A 27412-nucleotide genomic window follows, 5' to 3' on the forward strand; every position below is an offset into this window, starting at 1 on the left:
TTCTTCATCTTTTGTGTCTTTGTGTCGCTGCATATGATGTACTAAGTGTCTTTCACATTTGGTGTCCTCACACCCTGGTATATCAGGATTCTCTTGCATCAGTCCCTTAATTTCCTTTGGCATTCCCTCCAGTACCGCCTTCCTGAACCACTCTTTGTTCGCTCCTTCTTTATAGGGATGCACACCTGTCTCTTGAAGCCAGGAGTCTTTAGCCTTATCCAAATAAACCCTAGGGGCCTCAGATGTGTCCCACGTGAGTTTAGGGATGGCTGGAGCTACATCCCTAGGGAAAACTTCCCTCATAGCTGCACCCAAGGCAACTCCTCTGTAGTGTAGGGGAGTGTCGTCTGGGTCATTCTCCATTTGGGCCAATTCTTGGACCTCCTTAAGGTCCCTTCTCGACATCCGTCGTGCTGCCACAGCCCTAAAATCACCCACTGCGACTACGTAGCCTTGTGTAAGGCGATCTAGCGCATGTAAAAATTTAGCTCCTCCTTCAGATGGGGGAGGTAGCTGATCAGCCAATGTTTGAATATCCCCTAAGCCAAAGGGTTTATATTGCAGGGGACCTCCTTTTATTCTAGCTAATAATGGCATTTGTGTGGGCAACGTTTTGCTTCGGGTCCCACTGGACGGTCCCCCTGTTTCATGTATTTCTCTGTCACTAGCAACCTGGTCTTGCTCTTCAGGGTCCTCCTCCTTATTCTTCAGTTGTTCTCTTATCTCCAACAGGTGTTCCTGCAATCCAGCGTAGTGTCATTCCATTCGCTCCCACAATTCACACTGTTGTTTGCGAACATCCTCATTCTCTGAAGCTTCTGACCCTGATTCCGACTGTTCTGATGAATGCTGAGAGTTTTCACTCTCCGAATCCAGGTGTCCCTCTATTTCAGCCTGTAACTTAATTTGCCTTTGACCCCTTTCCCTCTTGGGGTCCTTTCTTTTCTCCTTTTCCTTTTTCTTACCTTTCTTTATCTGTCTCCGCTCCATCGGAGAGTCTCCCTCTGTTAGACGGCCTCCTCCAAACAGGAACTGGTCATCTTCCGTCTCCTTTCCACCTTGGACTCCCCCATTTCCTATCCATTTTCGTTCCGGTCCCAGTTTTTTCGGTGCCTTGTAGGGTGGTAGATGATCTATGCCATGGAGTTCCATCTGTCCTCCTGTTATGTTAATTACGGGATACATACCTGAGTTGCCATCTCTCTCCTCCTTTTCCTTGGGAGAGCTGTCAAAATCCTCTACTGGTGGTGCCGATGGCTCTGGAGTTCCATTCCCCATCTCTTTTGAATCTTTCTTTCCAGTTTCTCTCTTCATTCGGTGGTCGAGGCACATACAAAAGGTGTAAATGTCATAAAGTTTTCTCCAACTTTCCATAGCATCCTCATATGTTTTCCTCCGTGTCCTTTTTTTTCCAGAACGTGAGCCCCTCTTTCTCTTCTGGGCTACATGTTGCTTTTACTCTCTCACAGCGACGGTTCAACTCGTCCCTTATCACCTTCTTCAGGGGGCGTCTCTCACTTCCACTAATGCCTTCTGTTTTGAGGGCTATACCTACCTGTTCCCTCACTCGTTTTTCAACCCTCTTTTTATCCTTCGTAGTTTCTTTCTGCTTTTTCATCACCATTACCAATTCCTCCACTTGCTCGTGGACCATTTTCCACTCTTTCTCCATGTTATCCTACTTTCCTTCTTGGTCCTTAATTTATTTCTAGTTACTCTAATATAAGTTTTATTTATTATTTTATTTATTTGTTTATTTTATATATTGTTTATTTTATTGTATTTTATTTTATTTATCTATTTTTATTTTTACTTTATTTTATTTTACTGCTTATTTTATATTCCTCTACTTCTCTGAGTTCTCATCCAGCGGTGCTGGATATGTCTCTGGATGAGTGTGTGTGTGTGTGTGTGTGTGTGTGTGTGTGTGTGTGTGTGTGTGTGTGTGTGTGTGAGTCCCCTTTGTGACTCCTCCTTCAGCACCCACCCTCAGAGACTTCCGCCTCTGAGAATCAGTTTGCTTTGTCTGTTGAGGAGTTGACTTCCTGTTTTGAGCGGCCGACCGCGCCCAAGTCCGCTGGTTCTCCTTTATTCTTTGCACAATTAAAAATTTTACTCTCGACGTCTTCTCCTACGTTTTCTCCTTTTTTCTTTTTAACGCATCTGGCTCCCGAGACATCTTTCAACAGGCAAAGATCGCCCTTTCGCTGCGATCTTGCTGTTGATTCCACGCTCGTGCACCAGCATTCATACCACGGTCACGCGCATTCACAATTTTCCCTCGAATGGTTTATTTTTTATGATGCTTGAGGTCCTTTTATCAATTAAACCTCGGGCCTTCCACCCTTATTTTTTATGATGCTTGAGGTCCTTTTATCAATTAAACCTCGGGCCTTCCACCCTTATTTTTATATGCTAGAGTTTTTTATTAATAATCATTCCGAAATGCACTATTATTTTAATATGCTGAGAATGATTATCAATAATTTTCTAGGACTTTCACCCTTATTTTTACTATTCGGAGCCGCTTCAATCTCTCCAGGAATTAAACACCTAGTGCTAACCGAATTTCAAATCGCGTTAGACCGAACCACGTCTGGTCCGGCTGGCGAACACCACTCGCTAAGCAAAAACTATTTCTTATTTTAATCTTCAGGACTGCCTCACTTTCCCAGGGATTTCACCTAGTCTCCCACCGGTCCGACAGCGTGGACTGTAACCACGTCTAATTACGGCTGGCTCGACCACCTGCTAGGCAAAACTATTTCTAATCCTTATTTCACTTTTTCCTTTATACTAAAACCATTCGTTAAATAACCCAATATTTCCCGGGATTCTGCATTATTAATGTCCTTTTTAAATTTAGAAACACGGGAGTTAAACGTGATCTGACCACTATTTTACAATACTCAATCAGCAGAAATTCGATCAAACAGGTTTCTGCCTACCTTTAATCTCTCCGCGCGGGGTCAGATCAGTTGTTTTCCCGGTTCGTCTGAGTAAAACAGACCTGTCCAATTCTGTCGTTCCTCTCCTTTCTTTATCCCGGACGAGCCCCCAAATTATTGGACACGTGCTCCCTTTGTTTCAGTGTCCCCCCGAGTTCATTTATAAAGAAAAGGAAAGGTCAGACTTCTAACTTCGTTATTAAAGATTTATTAATCAACACACATAATACATGAGATCAAAAATAATGCAGAATAATAAAAGCATGCTTGGAGATTGCAAAATAATATCCCTTACCACGGTTAAGGTGTCACCTCTCAGTAAGTGCACAGCAATCTCAAAGTGTCTATGCGTGCCCCCATTGTTTTATGATTCTGGCCCCCTGCCAAATAAGGAGTTGTTTTTCCCAAGTTCTGACCAGAGCTCTCTCAGTTATGCGACCCCCACTCCTGCCTAATGTAAAACAATGGGAGCCACACTCCTCTGAGACTTCTTCACTTTCTTTCCCTGCTCAGAATACTGCAACCTCCACAATAAACCTTGTATTTTCACAAATCTGCAATAATCAATTCCTTTAGGATGTCACAGTTTTGGCTAACTTTAAGCTTATTTCTATTTTGCCTTTTTTTTCTTTTTTTTTAAATCAAAAATCCTCAAGAAGGCAGCTTATAGTCAGCTAATGACCTTTTTAAATGAGCACAATATTTTTGAAGTTTTCCAATCTGGTTTTAAACCCCTGCACAGCACTGAATCAGCACTTTTAGGAGTTTTTAATGACATCTTTTTAGCTGCTGACTCAGGTGATTGTGTTGTTCTTGTTCTTTTAGATTTAAGTGCTGCCTTTGCGCAGTGGACCATAAAATTTTAGGCTCTGTTTACATGACAACGTTTGCAGTGGAAACAGTGTCGTTTTGACGCGTTTACACCTCCACGTCTACAGCCTGCCGTTTACAGGAGAACGGAGGGAAAACGATACTTTTTGGGAACGGCCTCCAGAATGGAACGTTTCTGAAACACTCCAGCCTCCATCTCCATGTAAACGGATGAAAACAATGCTTTTTGGAAATGGGGCACTCACGCATGTGCACTATGGTTGCAGCTCGTATATCCACGGAGATTGTTTCTGAAATGTAAACAGAAATTATTATTATTGATGGTCTTTTTCTCTGTCTGCCAGGATCACCGAGGAACCAGATCCCACTGAGTTTGAACCTCTTTCCAGTTGTCTTTCTGTGAGCAGTGATCAGTCAAAAGAAAACCACATTGAATTCAAAGGGAGAAAAAACTCAGCTGATGAAATGTAAGACATGAATGAATTTTAAATCTAGTTTACAGTTATGCAGTAAAACTTCCTACACCTCTTTTTTTCCTGCACCCTGGGGCTGCTCTTGGCTCTGGGGGCATCCATTGGCCCTCTCTTGGAGAGGGGTGGATATGGATGGGTGTGTGTCTTTATGTATTTATTTTTTGTCTTAGTGTGTATGTGAGTGGCCCGTGTGTGTAATTATGTGTATATGCGTGTATGTGGCCAGTATGTGTCTGGGTATGTGTGTGCATGGCTGAGCCTTGCCTCCTGTAAGACATATTTGTAGGGGGTGGAGGGCTTGCTTCTCCACGCTGGCTGTGCTGTGTGATGTGTGACCTCTGGTGGGGTCGTTGCCCCTTGCCTCTGGTTCTCTGGGGCTCTTGCCCTTTGGCAGTGGGGGCTGTGCCTGGACCTCTCTCTTCCTTCTACTAGTATGCCAAAGTATTACTATTTACTATTACTACTCCTTGTAGTTACTCCTATTACTACTGGAACAAGGATATGACACAAATGGAGGAGGTGAAAATCAGGAACTGTTGGATTGCAACAACACATGTAAACCCATTGAAAGGTGTTACAGGAAGACAGTGTTGGACCCATGTACTCTTCATCACCCAACATCCAGGCTGACATCGAAACAACTAGTAGCTCAGTGTTTCAGGTACATAAGTACACAGCAAAGTGCTCTGTGTACTTATGTGCTCTGTCTGTAATGTTTTGTTTATTTGTTGTGCCCAGCAATGACTTTCACCAAGTCAATTTATTAATCATATTAAAATAGTCACCATCAAAATATTTATATTTGACAATTCTTTCTGGTATCTCCACAGAGTTAGTCAGCAGACCTCAGATGTTTCCAGTGCTGCTTCTGCTCAGCAGGATCACCTGAACTCCATATTTAATGTTTGTACATATGCAGCTACCATTTTTACATGTCTCTGTTTGAAATCACCTCCTGGTTGCTTCTTTTAAGCAAATTGATCATCATTCTGTTCATGGGGACTTTTATGAATTTTATGAATTTACAATTTGTCATTCACTCCATTCCAGTCGCTGGAGAACAACATTGTCACTTTTGTGAAGGATGAACTAAAGAAGTTGCAGAATGCTGTGAAATCAGATTTCCCAGAAAGCTCCAACAGTCAAAAGGAGGATGAAGAGGTGTTGGATTGTGGGAATGAGGAGCAGAGGAGCAGCAGAGAGGCATTTCTGAAGATCACTGTGCACTTTCTGAAGAAAATGAAACTGGAGGAGTTGGCTGCCCTGCTGCAAAGTAGTAAGAAAACAATAGCAAAAATGCACATTTTTGGGAAATTAAGATTTTCTACTCAAATTATAATTTGTTGTTTATTGTGTTTGCCTTTAGAATACCCAAATCCAGGCTGTGAGTGCCACCTTAAAGTTGACCTGAAGAAAAAGTTGCAGTGTGTGTTTGAGGGCATTTCTACAGCAGGAAACCCAATCTATCTGAATCAGATCCACACAGAGCTCTACATCACAGAAGGATGGACTGGAGAAGTCAATGATGAACACGAGGTCAGACAGATTGAAATGTTTTCCAGAAAATCAGACAGACCAGAAAAACCAATCAGATGTGAAGACATCTTTAAAGCCACAGTGGGGAGAGATAAACCAATCAGAACAGTGCTGACAAAGGGAGTCGCTGGCCTCGGGAAAACATTCCTAACACAGAAGTTCATTCTGGACTGGACTGAAGATAAAACCAACCAGGACATCCAGTTCATGTTTCCATTCACTTTCAGAGAGCTGAATCTGCTGAAGGATAAAAAGTTCAGTTTGGTGGGACTTGTTCATCATTTCTTTACTGAAACCAAAGAAGCAGGAATCTGCAGCTTTGAAAAGTTCAAGGTTGTGTTCATCTTTGATGGGCTGGATGAGTGTCGACTTCCTCTGGACTTCCACAACACTGAGATCCTGACTGATGTCACAGAGTCCACATCAGTGGATGTTCTGCTGACAAACCTCATCAGGGGGGAATCTGCTTCCTTCTGCTCACATCTGGATAACCACACGACCTGCAGCAGCCAATCAGATTCCTGCTGAGTGTGTAGACATGGTCACAGAGGGTTCACAAACCAAAAGAAGGAGATGTACTTCAGGAAGAGATTCAGAGATGAGAAGCAGGCCATCATCATAATTTCACACATTAAGAGATCTAGAAGCCTCCACATCATGTGCCACATCCCAGTCTTCTGCTGGATCACTGCTACAGTTCTGGAAAATGTATCAAAACCCAGAAAGGAAGAAAAACTGCCTCAGACCCCGACTGAGATGTACATCCACTTCCTGGTGGTACAAACCAAAGTGAAAAACATCAAGTATGATGGAGAAGCTGAGACAGATCTACACTGGAGTCCAGAGAACAAGAAGATGATTGGGGCTCTGGGGAAACTGGCTTTTAACTTTTAAGCAGCTGCAGAAGGGCAACCTGATCTTCTAAAAATCAGACCTGACAGAGTGTGGCATCAATATCACAGAGGCCTCAGTGTACTCAGGAGTGTTCACACAGATCTTTAAAGAAGAGAGAGGGCTCTACCAGGAGAAGGTGTTGTGTTTCATCCATCTGAGTGTTCAGGAGTTTCTGGCTGCTCTTCATGTCCATCTGACATTCACCAACTCTGGTGTCAACCTGCTGGAAGAAGAACAAACAGCATCAGTGCCGACTGAAGAGCCTTCAGTGAGACACTTCTACCAGAGTCCAAATGGACACCTGGACTTGTTCCTCCAGTTCCTCCTGGGTCTTTCACTGCAGACCAATCAAAGTCTCTTAAAAGGCCTGCTGACACAGACAGGAAGCAGCTCACAGACCAATCACAAAACAGTCCAATATATTAAGAATAGGATGAATGAAAATCTCTCTCCAGAGAAAAACATAAACTTATTCCACTGTCTGAATGAACTGAATGATGACTGCATTGTGAAGGAGATCCAGCGTCACCTAAGGTCAGGAAGCCTGTCTGTAGTTAATCTCTCTCCTGCTCAGTGGTCAGCTCTGGTCTTCAAAGTCTCCAAGAAAGTTCTGTAAGTGTGCAGCTAGTTTGGTCCTGATAAGATATTACTTATTTCAAGGGTTTTGAAAGATCACATATTGTAACACATAATTAGCACATTATTATTATTTTCTGATTTATAATTTTCCAGGTTGAGTGGCTGTAACCTCACAAAGAGAAGCTGTGAAGCCCTCTGTTCAGTTCTCAGCTCCCAGTCCTCTGAACTGAGAGAGCTGGACATGAGTAACAACAACCTGCTGGACTCTGGGGTGAAGCTACTCTGTGCTGGACTTGGGAGTCCCCACTGCATCTCTCTCCTGCTCAGTGGTCAGCTCTGGTCTTCATTTTATTGTCATCAGAAGAAAATCTGGATGTGTTTGACCTGAAGAAATATTCAGCTTCAGAGGAGGCTCTACTGAAGCTGCTGCCAGTGATTAAAGTCTCAAAAAAGGCTCTGTAAGTGTATAACCAACTTGAAAGAGGTTTAACCTGCTTTGAATCTGTGCTTTTTCCAAGAATTTGGAAAATTCACAAATTTAAAGATGCTTCTTATTTCTTTCCACTGTTGTATTTCCAGGCTGAGTGGCTACAATCTCACAGAGAGAAGCTGTGATGCTCTCTCCTCCATTCTGAGCTCACAATCCTGTGAGTTGAGAGAGCTGGACATGAGTAACAACAACCTGCAGGACTCAGGAGTGGAGCTGCTCTGTGCTGGACTTGACAGTCCCCATTGCACCCTGGAAACCCTCAGGTCAGATTAGCTCACTGTGGGCTTGTTTCAAAGGATTTTGAAATATTAAATTATTTTTCAGTGTTTTATTATCCTAAATAACAAAAAAAAAAAAAGCTAATTCATTCCACATTTCTTTAAAACGATCTTATACCAAATTCAAAGTATTTCTCTCAGATTATGTGCCATATGTTTTATAATGTATTTGCAGGCTGTCAGGCTGTCTGATCACAGGGAAAGGCTGTGCTTCTTTGGCCTCAGCTCTGAACTCCAACCCTTCCCATCTGAGAGAGCTGGACCTGAGCTACAATCACCCAGGGGACCTGATAATGAACCAGCTGTCTTCTCAGCTGGAGGATTCACACTGGAAACTTGACACTCTCAGGTAACTAGAAGTATAGATAGGACTGGAAATGATCTCTACCACATTGTCATGTGATCACATTGTCATGTGATCACATTGTAAGGGACAGTGTTTAATACTAGACAAGCCAATAATTTTATTTTGTGTGCTCATAATGAAAGAAAGCACTAAATAAAATAAAAAATAAAAACCTAACTTTTTGGTCAGGAAAAGATAGTTGAAGGGTTAAATGTTGATTGTTGAAAGGGAACCAGCTAGTCTGACACCTCTGTTTTTGTTTTGCTTTTCTTTTCAATTTCAGGATGGAGCCTTGTGGAGTGAAGTGGCTGACACCAGGTCTAAAGAAATGTAATTTTCTTTCTTTATATTTATTTTTATAACTCTGTGTCCACTGCTATGTGTTAAAATCCATTAGCTGGCTGTGGCCTTTCTGTTCTCCCTGTGTGTGTATTCCAGTTACCTCCCACAGTCCAAAAACACATGCACGTTAGGTTAACTGATGATTCGAAATTGTCCGTAGGTGTGACTGCAGGGATGAATAGTTGTACCTCATCTTATGACGGCTGGGATAGGCTTCAGCTCCCTTTGGAAGGAACTGGAAGGATGGCAACTACCAGCAGGCAACAAAATGAGTGACTTATACTTAAACTCTGTAAAGCAGTCCAATAAACCATTCACCCAACGCTGAGTCTTAACACCCTTGAAGGGCACAGTCTGCACCTTTTCCAAACGCAGGAAATCTCAAATATAGTTTTTAGGCCAACTCTCACCCACCTTTGAGTATCCTCAAAAGGGTGAACAGTTGTTCCTGTCACGGCCGTGTGCGGGCAAGGCAGGGAGGACCCCAGTGCAGGACACGGCGAGAGTAGGTTCGGACAGTTTATTTGAAAACTCAAATAATTACCGAACAGTACACTTGAAACTTGAAACTCGAAAGCAGGAAAAACTCGAAAGACAAAACACACAGGCCTTGGGTTGGCAACCATATCTCTCTCCAGGGCTCTGTGTGCGGCTGCTCTTCCCCCCACTCCGCGTTGTGATTTGTGAAGCTGGGTCTGGTGTACCACGGCCGCTGATGAAATTCCACCACTATCAGCGAACTGTTTTGGCTAGGACCTGGCATCTGGCTCCACAATGCCCCCACCTCTCGTCTCCGTCTGCATTCCCTCCTGACCTGACCTCACCTACCGCCGCTGTCCTTGCTTTACATGTGCAAATGCTTTGCTAAGGTGGTTTTTTTGGACCCTGGTATAGTGCTCTTTTTGAGCACTGTACCAGATGACTTTTTTTTACCTAACTTCCCCATGATGTGTTGTTTTCTCCTCCTGCCAAAGGTAGCGCTGCAAGTCGGCTGCATGACCCCAGGACACATATCCCCCCATGTGTGTTGTGTTTTGTGTATTCTTGGATGGTGTTCTGTAACTGCAATTTCCAATGTGTGAACTTGTTCACCCACATGGCAATAAACTCATTCATTCATTCACATAACAAATACTAACCTAAACACAGAAAACTTAAGGCAACATTACAAAACAAAAACAACAAAAGGAAACCAAAATCGCACACTCAAATAACAAACAGAGAAACTAAAAGCAACACTAAGAAAACAACCTGAAAAGTACAACAAAAGAAAGCTACACAAAATAACTCAAAACGCTGGGCCACCGGCCCAGGATCATGACAGTTCCACTGTTCCATGAGTCGGACCAAAGCTGCATTACTCTAACTGAATATGAAGGTCAAATAACAGGTCGGTTATATTAATTTAATTTAGCTCAATTATGGATTACTACCTGAATTGAGCCTTTACAACAACAGTCATAACAAGGTTCTTTGCAAAGTAACGACCCTACAGTTTCAGAGAATATCCCAGCAATCAGACAATCCCCTGTGAGCAGTCACTGTGTGAGCGTGGGAAGGAAAAACTCCCTTTTAACAGGAAGAAACGTCCAGCAGAACCAGGCTTAGAGAGGGGCAGTCATCTGTAATTCACACCATCTGTTGTGGGCTGATGGAAAGATAAAGTAAAAGAAGAGAGCATAGAGAGACAGAAGAAAACATCAGAGAGAGGAAAAACTTTAATAACATGCTGCATAGGTATATAAATATGTGGGGAGTGAAAACGTTTAGGTAGAGCTTAATGCTTAAAGTTTAGAGAACACAGATCAGCCTGCAGTCTGAGAGCAAACTCCCCTATTAGGGTAATATTTAAAATATAATGAGGCTCAATTATTTAAGATTTTGTGTGTGAGGAGAGGAACCACTTTGCCTTTGAGATTTAAAAAGGGAACATGAATGTGAATGGTCGTCTGTCTCTCTGTGATAGCCCCATGATGGACTGACAATCTGTCTACAGTCTACTCTTCCTTTTTTCCCAGTGACAGATGATACAGCCCTAGTTCCCCTTAACCCTGGACTGGATAACACTTGAACCACCAGAATATCAAACTCAATAGTCAAGAAAGGTCATTTTCTAACACTTTACACTTGTAAGATGTAACAAAACACACATTTTAGATCAGTTTTGAGGGGTTTTATCAGTTTGATGGATTTTTATCAGTTTTTAAAAACCATTTAGATAATTTCATTACAGGTCATAAATTTTAAATAAAATACACATTACAATAAACTAAAAGGTACAACAAAAAACACAACAACTAATGTAACTAAATAGTTTGATTATCATAGAAAACCTCTGGTTTAGTTGCACTTAAATAAAGGAAATAAAAATGAACTCATTTAAAAACTTTTGTGTTGAATCTGATACTGCCAATAAAACACTAATTTAATGCTTTCTGGTTTTCATTTGTGGTGTATTTATGACATTTTTTGTCTGATTTTTTTCCCCCATCAGATTTCTGTGACCTGAAGCTGGATCTAAACACATTACACAGAAAACTCAGAGTGTCTGACGACAACAGGAAGGTGATGTACGTGGAAGAGGACCAGCTGTATCCTGACCATCCTGATAGATTCGATCACTGGGCTCAGATGATGTGCACCAACAGTCTGACTGGTCGCTGTTACTGGGAGGTCGAGTGGAGCGAAGAGATTCGTATTGTAGTGAGTTACGGAGGAATAACGCGGAAAGGAAGCGGCGATGACAGCAAATTTGGAAAGACGGATCAGTCCTGGTGTCTGTACTGCTGTGGAAGTGGTTACTTTGCAAATCACAATTACACATCAAGAGGCATCCCCGTCCCCCCCTCCTCGTCCTGTCACAAAGTCGCAGTATATGTGGACTGTCCAGCTGGCACGCTGTCCTTTTATAATGTCTTCCCAGACACACTGGTCTACCTCCACACCTTCAACACCACATTCACTGAACCCGTTTACCCAGGGTTTAGAGTTAGGGTACTTGGCTCCCATGTTTATATCTGTGCTGGCTCAGAAAGATGAACCTCTAATCCTCTGTTTGCCTTCCAAGCAAACAATTAAAGCTCTTCTTTTCCAAAATTGTAAAGTACAATTTCATGATTAGCCCTGCGACACCCTGTACAGGGTGTACCCCTCCCATATGACAGCTTGGGTATGCTCAGTGAAGGAATGAGGGTGAGAGAGTCAGCCAGGTTCATTCCTTCATGTCTGAACAGTTTTGGTGTGTTTATGGCTAACAGGAACTGTTGAGTTATGAATTAAAGATGAATCTCTCGTCCATCCTTTCAGCACCCTGACAGATGATACTGTATCAAGATTGACACGGAAGTGCATGGTCTTAAATTATAAACTTTTGTGGGATCTTGCAAAAGTACACCTTTTCCCCCAATGACCCTTTGTGGGGCTCCGTACAGATAATCTTTATTGTTTTTTTTTACTGGAAAGAAGTAACAATAGGGAGGAATTACTCCATGAGGTGTCTGTTGCATTCCTGACAGCAGCTGTATTTGAGTGACAGCTGGAACAGGAGAGAAGAGAAATGCTCCTTCAGTCTGTGTCACAGTGTGATGAGAACTGCTGATCAATGAAATCCTTCCTTACAGTCGAAGGCCTCCAGCTGTCTGCAGGCCAGAGAGCTTTTTCACATTTATTTACACATTTTAGAGAACTGTTACAGCTTTAATGGCTGTACTGTTAAACTGAAACTGTGCTACAGTGTAGTCATATTTTTATGTCCTCTGTTGTATTTATAAAAGTGAAATGTGTTTTATTTGTGTTACGGCTGCGTGCCGTATTGTCATTATTATGCTGTGTGGGTGGGATCGCTCTGTGGTCTCTCTCTCTCTCTCTCTCTCTCTCTCTGTCTCTCTCTCTCTCGCTACAGCAGGGGCGTCTCCTCCTAATCAGGGCCACAGGATATAAGAAGGCGGGATAGGAGGCGGTGCCGGGGAGAGAGAAGAAAGTGGTGGTGAAGCAGTCTGCGTTTTTGGTGGCTCGAGCAGCTGTAGTGTTACTCCTGTGGTGGAGAGTGGTTTGTCTGTGGGCTGACCACAGATGTGATCCGAGGTTCCGGAGGATTGTTTGGCTGTGTTTGGTGTGTTTCTTTTTTCTCCTGACAGGATAGGTGGCGTCTCCCGTTTGGGGATTGTTTTATGTTGTGGCTCATTTTTTTGTTATTTCTTTCAAATAAACATTATTTATTTTAAAAATGGTTCTGTTCTTTTTGGTTCATGTCCTGATCGTATGTTGCTCCCTTGTCTCCTAGGCCTGCGGGACGTAACACTTGTGTATATATCTCATGAATTAAAAAACTGTTGCCATTTCATCACATGACCTGCTGTTCATGTTAAGCTTTAAAAATGTGCAAAGGCATAAACCTGGATTTGAAAGTGAATACAGTTCATTCTGTAAATGATAAATAAACAATGTTGACACCAGTATTTTGTTTTATTTTGTTGTATTCGGTAATTCAGTGCCTGTTTGATTGTACTATCATACCAGTGCAATACTCAGAGATGCCGCTAGATGGCACAAAGCGCTCACGAGGAACGTAAAAACAACTCCGAGTAAATCCTGCGGTCGAGCCGCACACAGGCTTCAGGTTTCTCAAGCAAAAACCTGCTGGAGGTCCTGCAATGAGCGAGTCAGAGGAAGCAAAATGCAACTTTCACTTTGTTTCAGATGCAGCAGTTGTCCCTTTGCGTTTTAATTGTGCTTTCTCCTTTAGTTTTATCGTTTGTCCTACCATCGCTTTCTCTTTCTGTCCCTTTCCTTTTTGTTTTCCTCCTTCTTCCTCCCTTTATCTTCTCCCCTCTCTCCTTTTTAAACTGCCCCTCCCCACCTGTCAGCACTGGCATTATATGGATATTAATTTGAAAATTAATATAAAGGAAGGAAGGGAATGACAGGAGGAGCCTATAGGCAAAGAAACTGTGTTTGGTACAGAGTGATTAGAAAAAAAAAGAAACTAATAATAAAAAGTAGGCAATCGACCACAAAGCTCATATAGCTATTAAAGGTAGAGTGAGAGAAGGAAAGCAGACAAATGCTGAAAGCAAACATTGCAATCAGTCTGTATATTAGCCTGTAACACCGACCTCAGAGAAAATAATAGAATTATACCCAAAGATAGTTATCTATTTCAAATTTAAGAATACTGTACAGTGTGTATGCACACGGAGTAACCGTAGAAGCAGGAATAAAAAATTGAATTAAAGGCACAACACTTAGTGTTTCCAATGCCACCTCCCTTTATTATAACAGGACAGGAGTGAACCGATGGAAATAAAACTATAGTGGAGCCTGTCTGTACCAGTTTACGATGCTTCATTGCTCTTATAATCTGAAATTACCTTCGTGTCACTTTTGTCGACCAATCAGCAGCCACGGCGGTTCTGAGTCCTGAAATGACGGCAACTGTCAACTTTGAGCAGAGGAGCGGCTATATGCTTTCTGAGATGTACCTCTGAAGCTGCTGGAGCGCCTTTAGTGTGTGTGTGCGCGCGCGTGCGTGTGTGTAGGGTGAAGAAGCACAGTGGCGCCTAATCAGCGCCGTGCCTCTATTGCTGATCATATCATATGCACAGCTGTTAAATACAGAAAATGCCGACTAGAGAAATAATTTCCCCGCAGCGCTTTGACCGCCCCTTTGTGCGGCGCCCCTCCGCATTGCATACCTACTTTTTTCGCCACTGACTTGGGTCATGATCGCTTCAATTGTGAAAACGCTCAAATGCTCAAAACAAATGTTTAAAAACCCAACACTTTAAGCTGCACTTTATTATCTCTGAAACCTCATCGGCCATTTGCTGGAGTTGTGTTCAGTCTTTCATAAGGAAAGAAGAAAAAAACGGCGTCATGACGTGATGCGTAACGAGCTTGAGCGGAGAAGAAGCGACGCCAAAAGCAAAAAAAAAGAACAAGAAGAAGAAGCGACGCCATTTATTTGTTTGTTTGTTTCGAAACTTACTGGAATTACCGGGACTTTTAACTTGGACACAAGTGCCGAAAATGTGAAAGCAGAAGCAGAGTTTGTCTTTATTTTGCTCAAACTCCGAGCTTCTTAGCCGAACACTTTTTAGCACGACACCAAAATCAGCAGCTGTGGAAGTGCGCAAGCTGGGCTTTAAGTTCCTGCAAGCCGAGCGCTGTTTGGCACAACACCGTCTAATATTGGAACTCCAATTATTCTGCACCGTTAACTGGAGGTAAAGTTGTTGCAGTCTAAAAGTTCATTTTATCGCCACATTTCGTCCGTTTTAATGTGTCCTAGTTTTTTTTTTTTTGTTTGTTTGTTTTGTATCCTGAAATTTTGACGGAAAATATCGTAAAACTTGAATCTGTTTTCTTTTCTTCAAGCAGTAAACAGCTTTCATTAACGCACCGATTACATTCATGCAGTTTTACATGAAAGTTTTACATTTTTTGTAGCCAAATTACCTGATGACGCGTCTGTGTAGCGAGTTTATCGAAACAGACGCAATTTCCATATGCCGCACATTTTTACTAACTAGTAAAGGGTGAGTATTCCTCTTTTTCCATAATTACTTGGATTAATTGGGATAAGAACAGCATAACATATCCTACTTATATCTGCGCAGTGAAAAGTAGTGAAAGTGAAACTAAATATAATCTCGCCACCATTTTCTATTCCGTTGCTTTAGACGTGAACGCCTTGTTGCGCGTGCCGCGGACAAAAACAAACGGTCAGATAAGAAATCGCAGCTGCGGCAGATAAACAGAAGCACGGATGGACAACAAGTTGGAATTCAATACTTTTGGTTTTCTTATTCAAAACCCATTTTAAACCCTTTTTAAATCACACAACAGAGCGGAGCCTCTTATGTTACTTCCCTATTTCATAGTGTGATAAGTGTTTTCCTAAAATAACTTCATATCTCAATTGTCAGATCAGAGGACAGTCTTCCACTTGGCCTCAGACCATCTCAGCTCAGAGCAGTGGTTCTCAAATAGTGGGGCGCGCCCCCTTAGGGGGGCGCGGTGCGATACCTGGGGGGGCGCGTGTGACCCTGGGGAACAGGCTTTTTTTTTTGGGCCGTACTAGTATAAAGTGTAATTGCGCATCCACTACAGTAGGCGGCAGTGGCGCTGTCATTGTTACAACAGGTTTGCCTTGGTTAGCAGTGTTGAGTCAACAGAAAGCTCCGACTGCGTTCTGTCTATAGCCTCCGTTATTCAACATAACAACCCCCAACATGAAAAAGTTTTTAACAGGGATGAAAAGAAAAGCGGAGAGAGACAAAGATAATGAGACAAAAGAAAGTCACCCGAAAGCTAAGACGAGGAAATACGACGAAGCGTATTTAGCGCTTGGCTTCACTGTCACTACAGTTGGAGAAGAGGAAAGACCGGTGTGTTTGCTGTGTCTAAAAATGTTCGCAGCGGACAGCATGAAGCCAAATAAATTAGCGCGTCACTTAAATACGTTACACTCCAATCACGCCGGTAAGCCGCTAGAGTTTTTTCAGCGAAAACGTGCTGAATATTGCCAACAGTCATCCCGCTTTGTGAAGGCTACTTCAGTAAACCATCGAGCGCTGTTAGCATCATATAAGGTGGCGTACCAAATTGCGCAGTGCAAAAAGCCCCACACCATAGCAGAGGAGCTGATACTGCCTGCAGCCTTAGACATGGTCTCTGTCATGCTGGACGACGCCAGTGCAGCAAAACTAAAAACTATCCCTCTGTCCAATGACACTGTCGCCAGACCTATAGATGACATTGCTAACGATCTTCATGAACAGCTGGTAGATAAACTCAAAGACAAACGTTTTGCCTTACAATTTGATGAAGCAACTGACAGCAACAAAGACTGTCTGTTTATTGCTTATGTACGTTTTGAATTGTCAAACTCCCTGTGTGAGGATCTACTTTTTTGTAAATATGTCAGAGACAGAGCCACAGCTGAAGAGCTATTCAAAATTCTGGACTCCTTTTTGACTGAGAATGGGCTAAAGTGGGAGAACTGCATTGGTGTTTGCAGTGATGGTGCACAAACCATGGCAGGGAAGAGAAAAGGACTTAGGGCACTCATCAAGACAGCCTCACCTCATGCTGAGTGGACACACTGTATTATACACAGAGAAGCACTTGCATCCAGGCAACTTTCCCCTGAATTAAGTGAGGTTATGACTGATATCATAGGTGTAGTCAATTTTATAAAGACTAGACCACTAAAAACAAGAGTCTTCTCTGCCATCTGTGAGGAGATGGGAGCTGAACATCAAGCTGTGCTCTATCACAGTGAAGCAAGGTGGTTGTCACGAGGAAAAGTCTTGTCCCGAGTTTTTGAGCTCAGAGAGCAAATAAGAGTGTTTTTTGAGCAGGAGCACAAGTATGAAGTGGCAGAAAAATTTTGTGATGAGAACTTCCTGGGAAAACTGGCCTACCTGAGTGACATATTTGGAAAGCTAAATGAACTGAATCTACAGCTTCAAGGGAAAGATAAACACCTCCCTCAGGTCACAGACAAGATTAGCTCTTTCACCCGAAAGCTTGCAATGTGGGGCAGGCAACTTGATGAAGGAAACACCGATTCATTTGAGAACCTGCATGAATTTGTGGACACTAATGACTATGATGCTATCTCAGTGATTCCACACATTAAGCAGCATATTTCTTCACTGATTGGATTCTTTAAAAAGTACTTCCCTGAAAACAGTTCCCAGTATGACTGGGTGAGAGACCCTTTCAGTGCACCAGCTCCAACTGGTTTCAGCTCTGCAGAAGAGGAGCAGTTCATTGACATGACGTCTGACTCCACATTGAGACTGAGGTTCACATCACAGACACTCAGTGCATTCTGGCTGAGTGTAGAGAGGCAGTATCCACTCTTAGGGGAGAAAGCTATAAGCATTCTGCTTCCTTTTTCAACATTTTACCTTTGTGAGATTGGCTTCTCTGCTGTTGCTGCACTGAAGACCAAGTACAGGTCCCAGCTAAACATTGAGCAGGAGCTGAGAGTTGCACTATCATGCTTCGAACCTCGCTTCGAAAAGCTGTGCACTGCAAAACGTGCTCATTGTAACCATTAAACCTGACTTCCTCCTCATTTTGATCAAAAAAAGAAAGAAAAAATGAGCACAAATTGTTTAATTAATTTTTGTTTTGTAGGTTCAAGTGTTTTATATATTGTGCTCCTGAGTTAATGTTGCTGAACTGAATATGGACTAGTTCTTATATAGCGCTTTTCTACTCAGTCTGAGCACTCAAAGCGCTTATACAACACGTTTTACATTCACCCATGCACTCCCATTCATACAAGCACTTCCATGTTTACTAAGCTAAGTGCTTTTAATTAGCTAACATTCACACACATTCATACTCCGACGGGACGGTCGGAGAGCAACTTGGGGTTAAGTATCTTGCCCAAGGATACATTGGCATGTAGCCCGGAGTAGCCAGGAATCGAACCACTGACCTTCCGATCAGTAGGTGACCTGCTCTACCTACTGAGCTACAGCCACCCCCAATATAAATAATAACTAATATAAATTAGTTATTATTTTTTTAGTTTTTGTAGTTTATTAGTTATTATAATTATTAAATATTATTTATTGATTTGATTTAATTTTGCAATTGTGCAATTAGTTGGTCAAACATGTTTACAGTTTAAACAAGGATTTATTTATTTTTAATTTCAGGCAATGATGCACAAAATCTTTTCTGTTGCAGACTTAAAACACGATTTAATAAAGTTATTCTTTGTAAGTTTGACCATATGTCTTTCTTTTTTCTTTTCTTTAATGTTAATAAGGATAAAATGTTATGCAGAGATGGATAGTCACGGTGGGGAGTGGGGGGCGCGAATAGTTTTCTTCTTGCTAGGGGGGGCGTAACAGAAAATAATTGAGAAGCACTGGTCTATATTAACCCACTGCCTAAATGTAAATAAACGGACTAAAACATTTTTTTCTCTTTGATCAGGTGACTGCAGCTTGTGACCAACATGGAAAGGTATCACACTCAATGCCTCACATTACATTATTGTGCAATAATTAATTCTTCCTAAAACCTGTTTTTCATTATTTCTGTGATTGATTTGGACAGATTAATTTTTATAGTTTTTGTGAAGTCCCACAGGACCATAATAAATCTCATGCTCAAGTCATTTTTTACACAGAAAACCTTCATATAGACCTGTAGCATCAGTGCACTGAGCACAACAAACAAACTGCCTTCATTTAACTATTGAATGACTTAGACAAGCTTCATGCTCACAGCAAACATTACTGCACTCAACAAAAACAGCACTGCACCGACTCTGTAATGAGGATAGTAGTGTGACTCATGCAGACTTCATGGGAGATATTAGGTTCAGGCAGCATCCATCCCTGCACACAGACTGTTTGCAGTACGGTAATAACTGATCTATCCTGTGCACAGTAAATACCAACAGCTGCAGTCAGTGAGTGTGTTTAGTTTATCTTGTAGTCATTTGAACAGATTTAGTAACTTTTATTTCTTTCAGTAAAAAAGGAATGATTCTTTCTTATAATGTGAATCGACTCTCTTCCTTTTATTTCGCTTTTTAAGTTAATATATTTACACAGATACATTTCAAATGAAGAATACATGCTGTATATGAATACACGCTGTGTAGGAAACAAAATTTGGGCAATACCTCATTAAATGATGATGAAGGTTACCATTTATGTGAATCATATGTGATATCTGTGTGGAGACATGCTTGTGGATCCTGCTGTGTGACTGTCTCAGATATTTAATAGTGTTTCAAGCTCAAAGTATAATAACTAGAAAGTTGACAGAATAAAGTGGGAATCATTTTCTGTGATGAGCTTCAGTCTCTACAGGCCTGCAGAATTCTTTGACTTATTTCTATAGAGTGTATAAGCTTTTTATAAATAGCTTGTCCATTAGTTCAAAATGAAAAGTTAATTTTTCTTTCTATCAGGAAACATCATAAACCAGACTTCTCTGAACCTGAACACAGCCTTGTGTCTCGGAAGTCAAAGGATGCCATCATTGTCTTCAAAGGAGGAAAATCTCCTGCTATTGAAAAGTAAGATAAAGCTATTTGTCTAGAAGCTGTTGTAGCAAAAGTGTAAAAATGGAAAATCTTACCTGACAATGTTTTACACTCCCCAGATCAGATGACCCTGAACCTGAACCAGGACTCAGCTCTACGTATAAGAGGAAGAGGAAGCGGAGGAGTTCCAAGAACGATCCCACTAAAGTTAAAAGAGTAAAATCCTCGGCTGTTGAGAAGTAAGATGTAATTAATTGTGTACATTACAGCTGTGCAGTGCACGGCCGTCAATAAGAGCTCCATTGTTGAGAAGTAAGATAAAATGATTTCTAGCAGCTGTTATAGCAGAAGTGTGCACATAAATAAATAAATATTTTCCTGACTTTTCCTGCTCCATGAGAAACAGTGATAAACCTGCACCATGAGATAAAGAAGGATTATTCTGAACTGTCACTCAAGAAAAGTCCAAGATTTAGTATAGACGAAGCTGGAAATGAGCAGAAATAGGTTCATTTTAAGAACATCAGAACACAATCATTACACACACACACACACACACACACACACACAAAATCTAAGTTTTGACTCTTCATGTTGTCTCCACAGAGCTGTTCAGCCGGACTCAGATTTGGAAGGTGAAACTGACCTGGGTCCAGTATTTCAGGTCTGTACAAGTGAAACAATCAGTTTAAATTAATAGATCCAGCTTTTTTAAAAATTTTTTTATTATTTTTTTAACCTCTTCTACTCTGACAGGGTCACTGCAACTTTTAATAGTCTGATGTCTGCAAGTCAGACCAAATAAATAATTTAATATTATAGTTTTTATTGCAAGATTCATTAAAGAAAACAACAACTAAAAATCACAGTGTACGGTGTAGCAGCAACATTCTCGGTTGGTTGTTCCATTTCCTGATGCTGTGTCTGCATGAACAAAAGAAAAAAAAAACCCTTGGCTCACTTTGCTGAATCATATCTAAATATTAAATGTAATTTATTAACTGTAATTTAAATATGGCACTCACACGTCATAACACCACAGATATTTCACTCATTTTTAATGATGTTCTTAATCACTTTGACACATCATTTAAAAATTATATTTCTTTCTTTATAATTGTTGCTAATTCTGCTGAGTTAGAATATGACTGTGTCCTGCCTTATAACAATAATGAACCTGTAATATTGTTTTCAATGGAATCTTTTGTGATTCATCAGTTATGTCTATAGTGAATTTGACACATTGTCTATTGTAGAGGTTAGCACTATTCAGCATTTATCTATAAGCAATCATAAAGTAGATAGAAGTAAACATATTTCATTAGAATCACATTCTAAATAAAATAAATAAAGCCAAAGTCTTACATGGTAACACTAACGCTGCACAGGAGCTCATGTGCAGGCTTGTTTCCTCTCCTGAATAACTAAACACATCTGCAGAGAGCTCATATTTAAACAACTGATTCTTTGTTTTTCATATAATTTATCATAGAGATTTGATTTGTTGTTCATTCTGTTTCAGCGGCTGGAGGACAGCATTGTCACCTTTGTTAAAAATGAGCTAAAAAAGACGCTGAATTATTTGAATCCAGAATCCTCAGAGAGTCATGAAGAGGATGAGGAGGTGTTGGAGGGTGAAGATGAGGCACAGAGGATCAATGCAGAGGCATTTCTGAAAATCACAGTTAATTTCCTGAGAAGAATGAAGCAGGAAACGCTGGCTGACCGTCTGCAGAGCAGTAAGAGGATTTCTTTTGCAGTCTTTATGGGAGCAGAATTGACATGTGTCCTATTTAAATAATACTTTCACAAACATTAAACTATACTTTTATTTCTTGTGGTTTCCTTTTAGAAAACCCTGACTCAGGTTGTAGGCACAAACTCAAATCTAACCTGAAGAAGAAGTTCCAGTGTGTGTTTGAGGGGATCGCTAAACCAGGAAACTCAGTCATTCTGAATGAGATCTACACAGAGCTCTACATCACAGAGGGAGGAACCGCAGAGGTCAATGATGAACATGAGGTCAGACAGATTGAAAAGATTTCCAGGAAACCAAACAGACCAGAAAAAGCAATCAGATGTGAAGACATCTTTAAAGCCACAGAGGGGAGAGATAAACCAATCAGAACAGTGCTGACAAAGGGAGTCGCTGGCATCGGGAAAACATTCCTAACACAGAAGTTCACTCTGGACTGGGCTGAAGATAAAACCAACCAGGACATCCAGTTCATGTTTCCATTCACTTTCAGAGAGCTGAATCTGCTGAAGGATGAAAAGTTCAGTTTGGTGGGACTTGTTCATCATTTCTTTACTGAAACTAAACATGGAGGACTCTACAGCTTTGACAGCCTCAAGGTTGTGTTCATCTTTGATGGTCTGGATGAGTGTCGACTTCCTCTGGACTTCCACAACACTGAGATCCTGACTGATGTCACAGAGTCCTCATCAGTGGATGTTCTGCTGATAAACCTCATCAGGGGGAATCTGCTTCCTTCTGCTCACGTCTGGATAACCACACGACCTGCAGCAGCCAATCAGATCCCTGCTGAGTGTGTAAATATGGTCACAGAGGTCAGAGGGTTCACTGACCCAAAGAAGGAGGAATACTTCAGGAAGAAACTCAGAGATGAGGAAAAGGCCAACAAAATAATTTCTCTAATCAGGTCAGCACGAAGCCTCCACATCATGTGCCACATCCCAGTCTTCTGCTGGATCACTGCTACAGTTACAGAGAACTTATTAAAAACCAGTGAAGTAGGAGAGCTGCCTCAGACCCTGACTGAGATGTACATCCACTTCCTGGTCGTTCATACGAAAATGAGGAACATAAAATATGATGGAGGAGCTGAGTCAGATCCACACTGGAGTCCAGAGAGCAAGAAGATGATTGAGGCTCTGGGGAAACTGGCTTTTGAGCAGCTGCAGAAGGGAAAACTGATCTTCTATGAATCAGAGCTGACAGAGTGTGGCATCAATATCAGAGAGGCCTCAGTGTACTCAGGAGTGTTCACACAGATCTTTAAAGAAGAGAGAGGGCTCTACCAGGAGAAGGTGTTCTGCTTCATCCATCTGAGTGTTCAGGAGTTTCTGGCTGCTCTTCATGTCCATCTGACATTCACCAACTCTGGTGTCAACCTGCTGGAAGAAGAACAAACAGCATCAGTGCCGACTGAAGAGCCTTCAGTGAGACACTTCTACCAGAGTGCTGTGGACAAGGCCTTAGAGAGTCCAAATGGACACCTGGACTTGTTCCTCCGGTTCCTCCTGGGTCTTTCACTGCAGACCAATCAAAGTCTCTTACGAGGCCTGCTGACACAGACAGGAAGCAGCTCAGAGATGAATCAGGAAATAGTCCAGTACATTAAGAACAAGATCAGTGAAAATCTGTCTCCAGAGAAAAGCATCAATCTGTTCCACTGTCTAAATGAGCTGAGAGATCATTCTGTTGTGAAGGAGATCCAGTGTCATCTGCATTCAGAAAGCCAGTCTTTAGGGAATCTCTCTATAGTTAATCTCTCTCCTGCTCAGTGGTCAGCTCTGGTCTTCATCTTACTGTCATCAGAAGAAGATCTGGATGTGTTTGACCTGAAGAAATATTCAGCTTCAGAGGAGGCTCTGCTGAAGCTGCTGCCAGTGATCAAAGCCTCCAAGAAAGTTCTGTAAGTGTGCAACTAGTTTGGTCCTGATAAGATATTACTTATTTCAAGGGTTTTGAAAGATCACATATTGTAACACATAACTAGCACATTATTATTATTTTCTGATTCATAATTTTCCAGGTTGAGTGGCTGTAACCTCACAAAGAGAAGCTGTGAAGCCCTCTGTTCAGTTCTCAGCTCCCAGTCCTCTGAACTGAGAGAGCTGGACATGAGTAACAATGACCTGCAGGACTCTGGGGTGACGCTACTCTGTGCTGGACTTGGGAGTCCCCACTGTAAACTGGAAACCCTCAGGTCAGCTTACTGTTACAAAAATTTTGTTTTTCTACTTCAACTGTGATTATTTCACAGTAAAATACACACATTTCATGAGAAGATGCTGGTTCTATTCCGTGTAAGCTTTGAGCAGTGCTGTAGAGTACTCTTTCAGTAGTTCTTTCTATTGTTGTGGCATGTGTGTTGTTTTGTGTGTGCAGGTTGTCGGGCTGTCTGATCACAGAAAGAGGCTGTGAGTCTCTGGGCTCAGCTCTGAGCTCCAACCCCTCCCATCTGAAAGAGCTGGACCTGAGGTACAATCACCCAGGAGACTCCGGAGTGAAGATGCTCTCTGTTCAACCAGAGTGGAAACTGGACACTCTCAGGTAGGAAAACTGGAGGTAAAGCTGGATTTTTAAATTTTGCACAGCGTGGTGTGGATAAACTTTTCCCTACTTCTGTTTCAGGGTTTGTTATAACCAGTGTCCCTGTGGCCAGTGTAAAAAACTCATAATAAATCACAGTTGCGACTGTGAATAAAAACTGCAAAATCATGCCTAACATTTTTTGTCAGTAACCCATTTTCACATTAACCCTCTGAGGTCTGTTTAAATTATTAAAACATCACCTCAGACGAACAACACATAACATATTATATTGTTCCATCTCATTATTTAATAAAATCGAAGCCTAAGAAGCTGTGTGAGAAACTAATAACACTTCATGATTCAATAGTTTGTAGAGCCACCTTTAGCAGCAGTAATCTTTTTTTCATCAGTCTGTGATATCATTGTGGAGGAACTTTGTCCCACTCTTTCCAACATTGCTTCAGCTTATTGAGGATTGTTCATGTGTTTATGTGCAGCTCTCTTAAGTTCTTGCTACAGTATTTCAGTCAGGTTGAGGTCTGGATTTTGACTGGGAATTTTGTCCTGATATGTAGAAATTAAATAGAAATTAAAGATGGTTTACTTCCTTTTACAGTGGGCAGCTTTTCTTCAGGCGCTCCCTTATTAATAAGGAATCAGGACAGAAGATGAATTTGCATTCTGATTTGACACCAGATGGCCTTCCTGATCCAATTATTCCAGGAATTTGTTTTTCATCCCAATCACAAATCAGGGACCTTTCATATATTTGGTGACAGCATTAAACACTAAACCACAGAGCCACTCTTTAACACATGACTGTATTAGACCAAGCAAAAACACAGGCTTGTTTCTCTAACAGAAGGTGGGTCAAAGAATATAAAAGTCCATGTTTGCATACTGAAAAAAAAATGTGCTTTTTTTAGGATGGAGCCTCGTGGAGACAAATGGCAGAAAACAGGTCTAAGGAAATGTGAGTGTGTTCTTAATTTAGTAACTGCATTTAAACCCTGCTGTGCTGTGTTGTATACATATTCTTCTACACTATTACTTGTACTTTTTCCAGACTTTGTTTTTTTTTTTTTTTTGGATACTTATTTTATTTAATTTCTTTCGTATTTTTATATTATTAGAATTCTTATTTCATGCAATTTTTTAATAATTAGCTACTGGATGAAACTTGGAGGGTCGCACTTCAGCCAGTTTCTTGTAACTGCCTTTTTGCATGCAAGTAATTTTGAAAAGATAGGCATCTTCAGTCTGAGATATGGCATCAGGTATCAAACCTAGGAACATTATTCTCGCATGCTTAACAGTTTTGAAGTCAAATATATCCTCCAAAGCCCTCAGAATTCTGTCTAAAAATGGTTGTATGTCACGGTTGCTGCAGCTAACAAGGCAGGAAGGACCTCAGAGCAGGACAGAAGGCGAGAGCTGAATTTGTACTCAACCTTTATTTAAATTCGAAATATGGCTGGTCAGGAGCCAGCTACACAAAAACCCGAAAAATCCCAAAACTTGAAACTCAAACTCGAAATACAAAACTTAAAGCACACAGACACATCCACCTGGACGTATAAAATGACGAGGACGCGAACAAAGAACAGAGGAAAACTGAGGGCTTAAATACACACAAGGAATCGGGGAACAACAGGTGAAACAAATGAACCTAATAACACAGGGGAAGCAAACTGAACACAACACACAAGTAGCATGAGACTTACCAAAATAAAACAGGAAGTGACTAACACAACACACACAGACCTAACAGAAAACATGACAAAGGGGAGCAGACATTGCACAAAGGCACAACAAACTGAGAACACTAAACTATAAGAACACAACCCAAAATTACAACAAAACAGAACTAAACAAAAAGGAACTCAAAACACTGGGCCACCAGCCCAGGACCGTGACATTGTAGTCTTGTACATGACCAAAAAACATGTGAGTGACTGGCATTCATGTTTCCACATTGTATCCAGCAGTGCTGTTGTTCCCCTAACTGCTTACTTTCTTTCTCATGAATTTGAGTACATTACCCAGTTCCAGGAATGGATTTCCATGACTGAAAAGCCCTTTTTGACTGTAATACAGACTGAAAACATAACACAGTTTTTGTATGCTGACTCCTGCTCTTCATGAATTAATATAAAAAACTGACCCGGTAGCAAGCTAGTACTTTCTGCTCAGATACAATTTAGCAATCATGTTATCAAGAAAGCTATAGTTAGCTTGCTGTAACAGCACCTGCTAATTAGTTTCATTAATGTTTGTTGCAAAAACAATAAACTACAGACCACAATATATATGGACCATTTTTACTGTTTTATATTAGCTAACTATTATTTAGCTATTGGGTTGCTAGATTTGAAAGTATTTAATGTACATATTTTGTCCTTTATCATTGTCTTCATTAGATTTCTGTGATCTGACTCTGGAGCCAAACACAGCACACACAAACCTGAAACTGTTGAACAACAACAAGAAGGTGATGTACATGAAAGAGAACCAGTCGTATCCGGATCATCCAGACAGATTTGATCACTGGCCTCAGGTGCTGTGCACTAACAGTCTGACTGGTCGCGGTTACTGGGAGGTTGAGTGGAGCGGAGAGGTTCATATTGCAGTAGCTTATGGAGGAATCAGACGGAAAGGAGACGGTGATGACAGCAGGTTTGGAAAAACCTATGAGTCTTGGGATCTTTACTGCAGTGAGAACCTCGGTTACTTTGCTACTCACAATTACAGATCAAGAGCCATCCCTCTGCGCTGCTCTCCTGTCTGTCACAAAGTAGCAGTGTATGTGGACTGTCCTGCAGGGACTGTGTCCTTCTACAGCATTCCCTCAGACACACTGGTCCACCTGCACACTTTCATCACCACATTCACAGAACCAGTATATGCTGGATTTAGAGCGAAGCCACCTAACTCCAGCATCTGTCTGTGTGCTCAACCATGAACTTTCTGTGCAGAGAAAGTGTCTCACTTTGGTCAAAAAATTAATTATTTCATAATCTCCAAGCAAAATAACCACAATACAATTTATTCAATATTATTCTGTGTATTCACCCTCAGGCTGCAGCAGTTATTCTTCCTCAGGCTTGCTTTTTTTTTTCTTCCAACATTTCTTGCTGAAAACCATTCTACAAATTTTTTTTTCTTTTTGTACAGGAGAACAATGTAAAATAGTCATTTCATATTTTCTGAAAGACACTAAGACTTATTCATATATAGTGTATCACAAAAGTGAGTACACCCCTCACATGTCTGCAGATATTTATGTATATTTTTTAATGGGACAACACTGACAAAATGACACTTGAATGAAAAGTAGTCTGTGTGCAGCTTATATAACAGTGTAAATTTATTCTTCCCTCAAAATAA

The 27412-nt window shown here is 41.2% G+C and overlaps 1 protein-coding gene and 1 pseudogene across 1 annotated transcript; both read left to right on the forward strand.

Annotated features, from left to right (window-relative positions):
* Positions 1 to 4035: 4035 nt before the first annotated feature.
* On the forward strand, positions 4036 to 11756 carry LOC115797626 (protein NLRC3-like; annotated as a pseudogene).
* Positions 11757 to 14652: 2896 nt separating this feature from the next.
* On the forward strand, positions 14653 to 27378 carry LOC115796776 (protein NLRC3-like). Its single transcript, XM_030753201.1, has 11 exons — positions 14653 to 14941; positions 18681 to 18710; positions 19669 to 19776; positions 19863 to 19982; positions 20350 to 20407; positions 21266 to 21482; positions 21596 to 23402; positions 23523 to 23696; positions 23879 to 24043; positions 24952 to 24998; positions 26446 to 27378. Exons 2-11 carry the CDS (start codon positions 18703 to 18705, stop codon positions 26985 to 26987), a joined length of 3246 nt encoding a protein of 1081 aa, XP_030609061.1. The 5' UTR covers positions 14653 to 14941; positions 18681 to 18702; the 3' UTR covers positions 26988 to 27378.
* The last annotated feature ends 34 nt before the right edge of the window (positions 27379 to 27412 follow it).

The sequence above is a fragment of the Archocentrus centrarchus genome, chromosome 18, assembly GCF_007364275.1.
Source record: "Archocentrus centrarchus isolate MPI-CPG fArcCen1 chromosome 18, fArcCen1, whole genome shotgun sequence".
Classification (NCBI taxonomy): domain Eukaryota; kingdom Metazoa; phylum Chordata; class Actinopteri; order Cichliformes; family Cichlidae; genus Archocentrus; species Archocentrus centrarchus.

Coding starts and splice junctions, on each gene's coding strand:
- LOC115796776 (XM_030753201.1), top strand. Junction 23,403..23,522: donor AAAGCCTCCAAGAAAGTTCT/GTAAGTGTGCAA, acceptor ATAATTTTCCAG/GTTGAGTGGCTGTAACCTCA. Junction 24,044..24,951: donor TGGAAACTGGACACTCTCAG/GTAGGAAAACTG, acceptor TGCTTTTTTTAG/GATGGAGCCTCGTGGAGACA.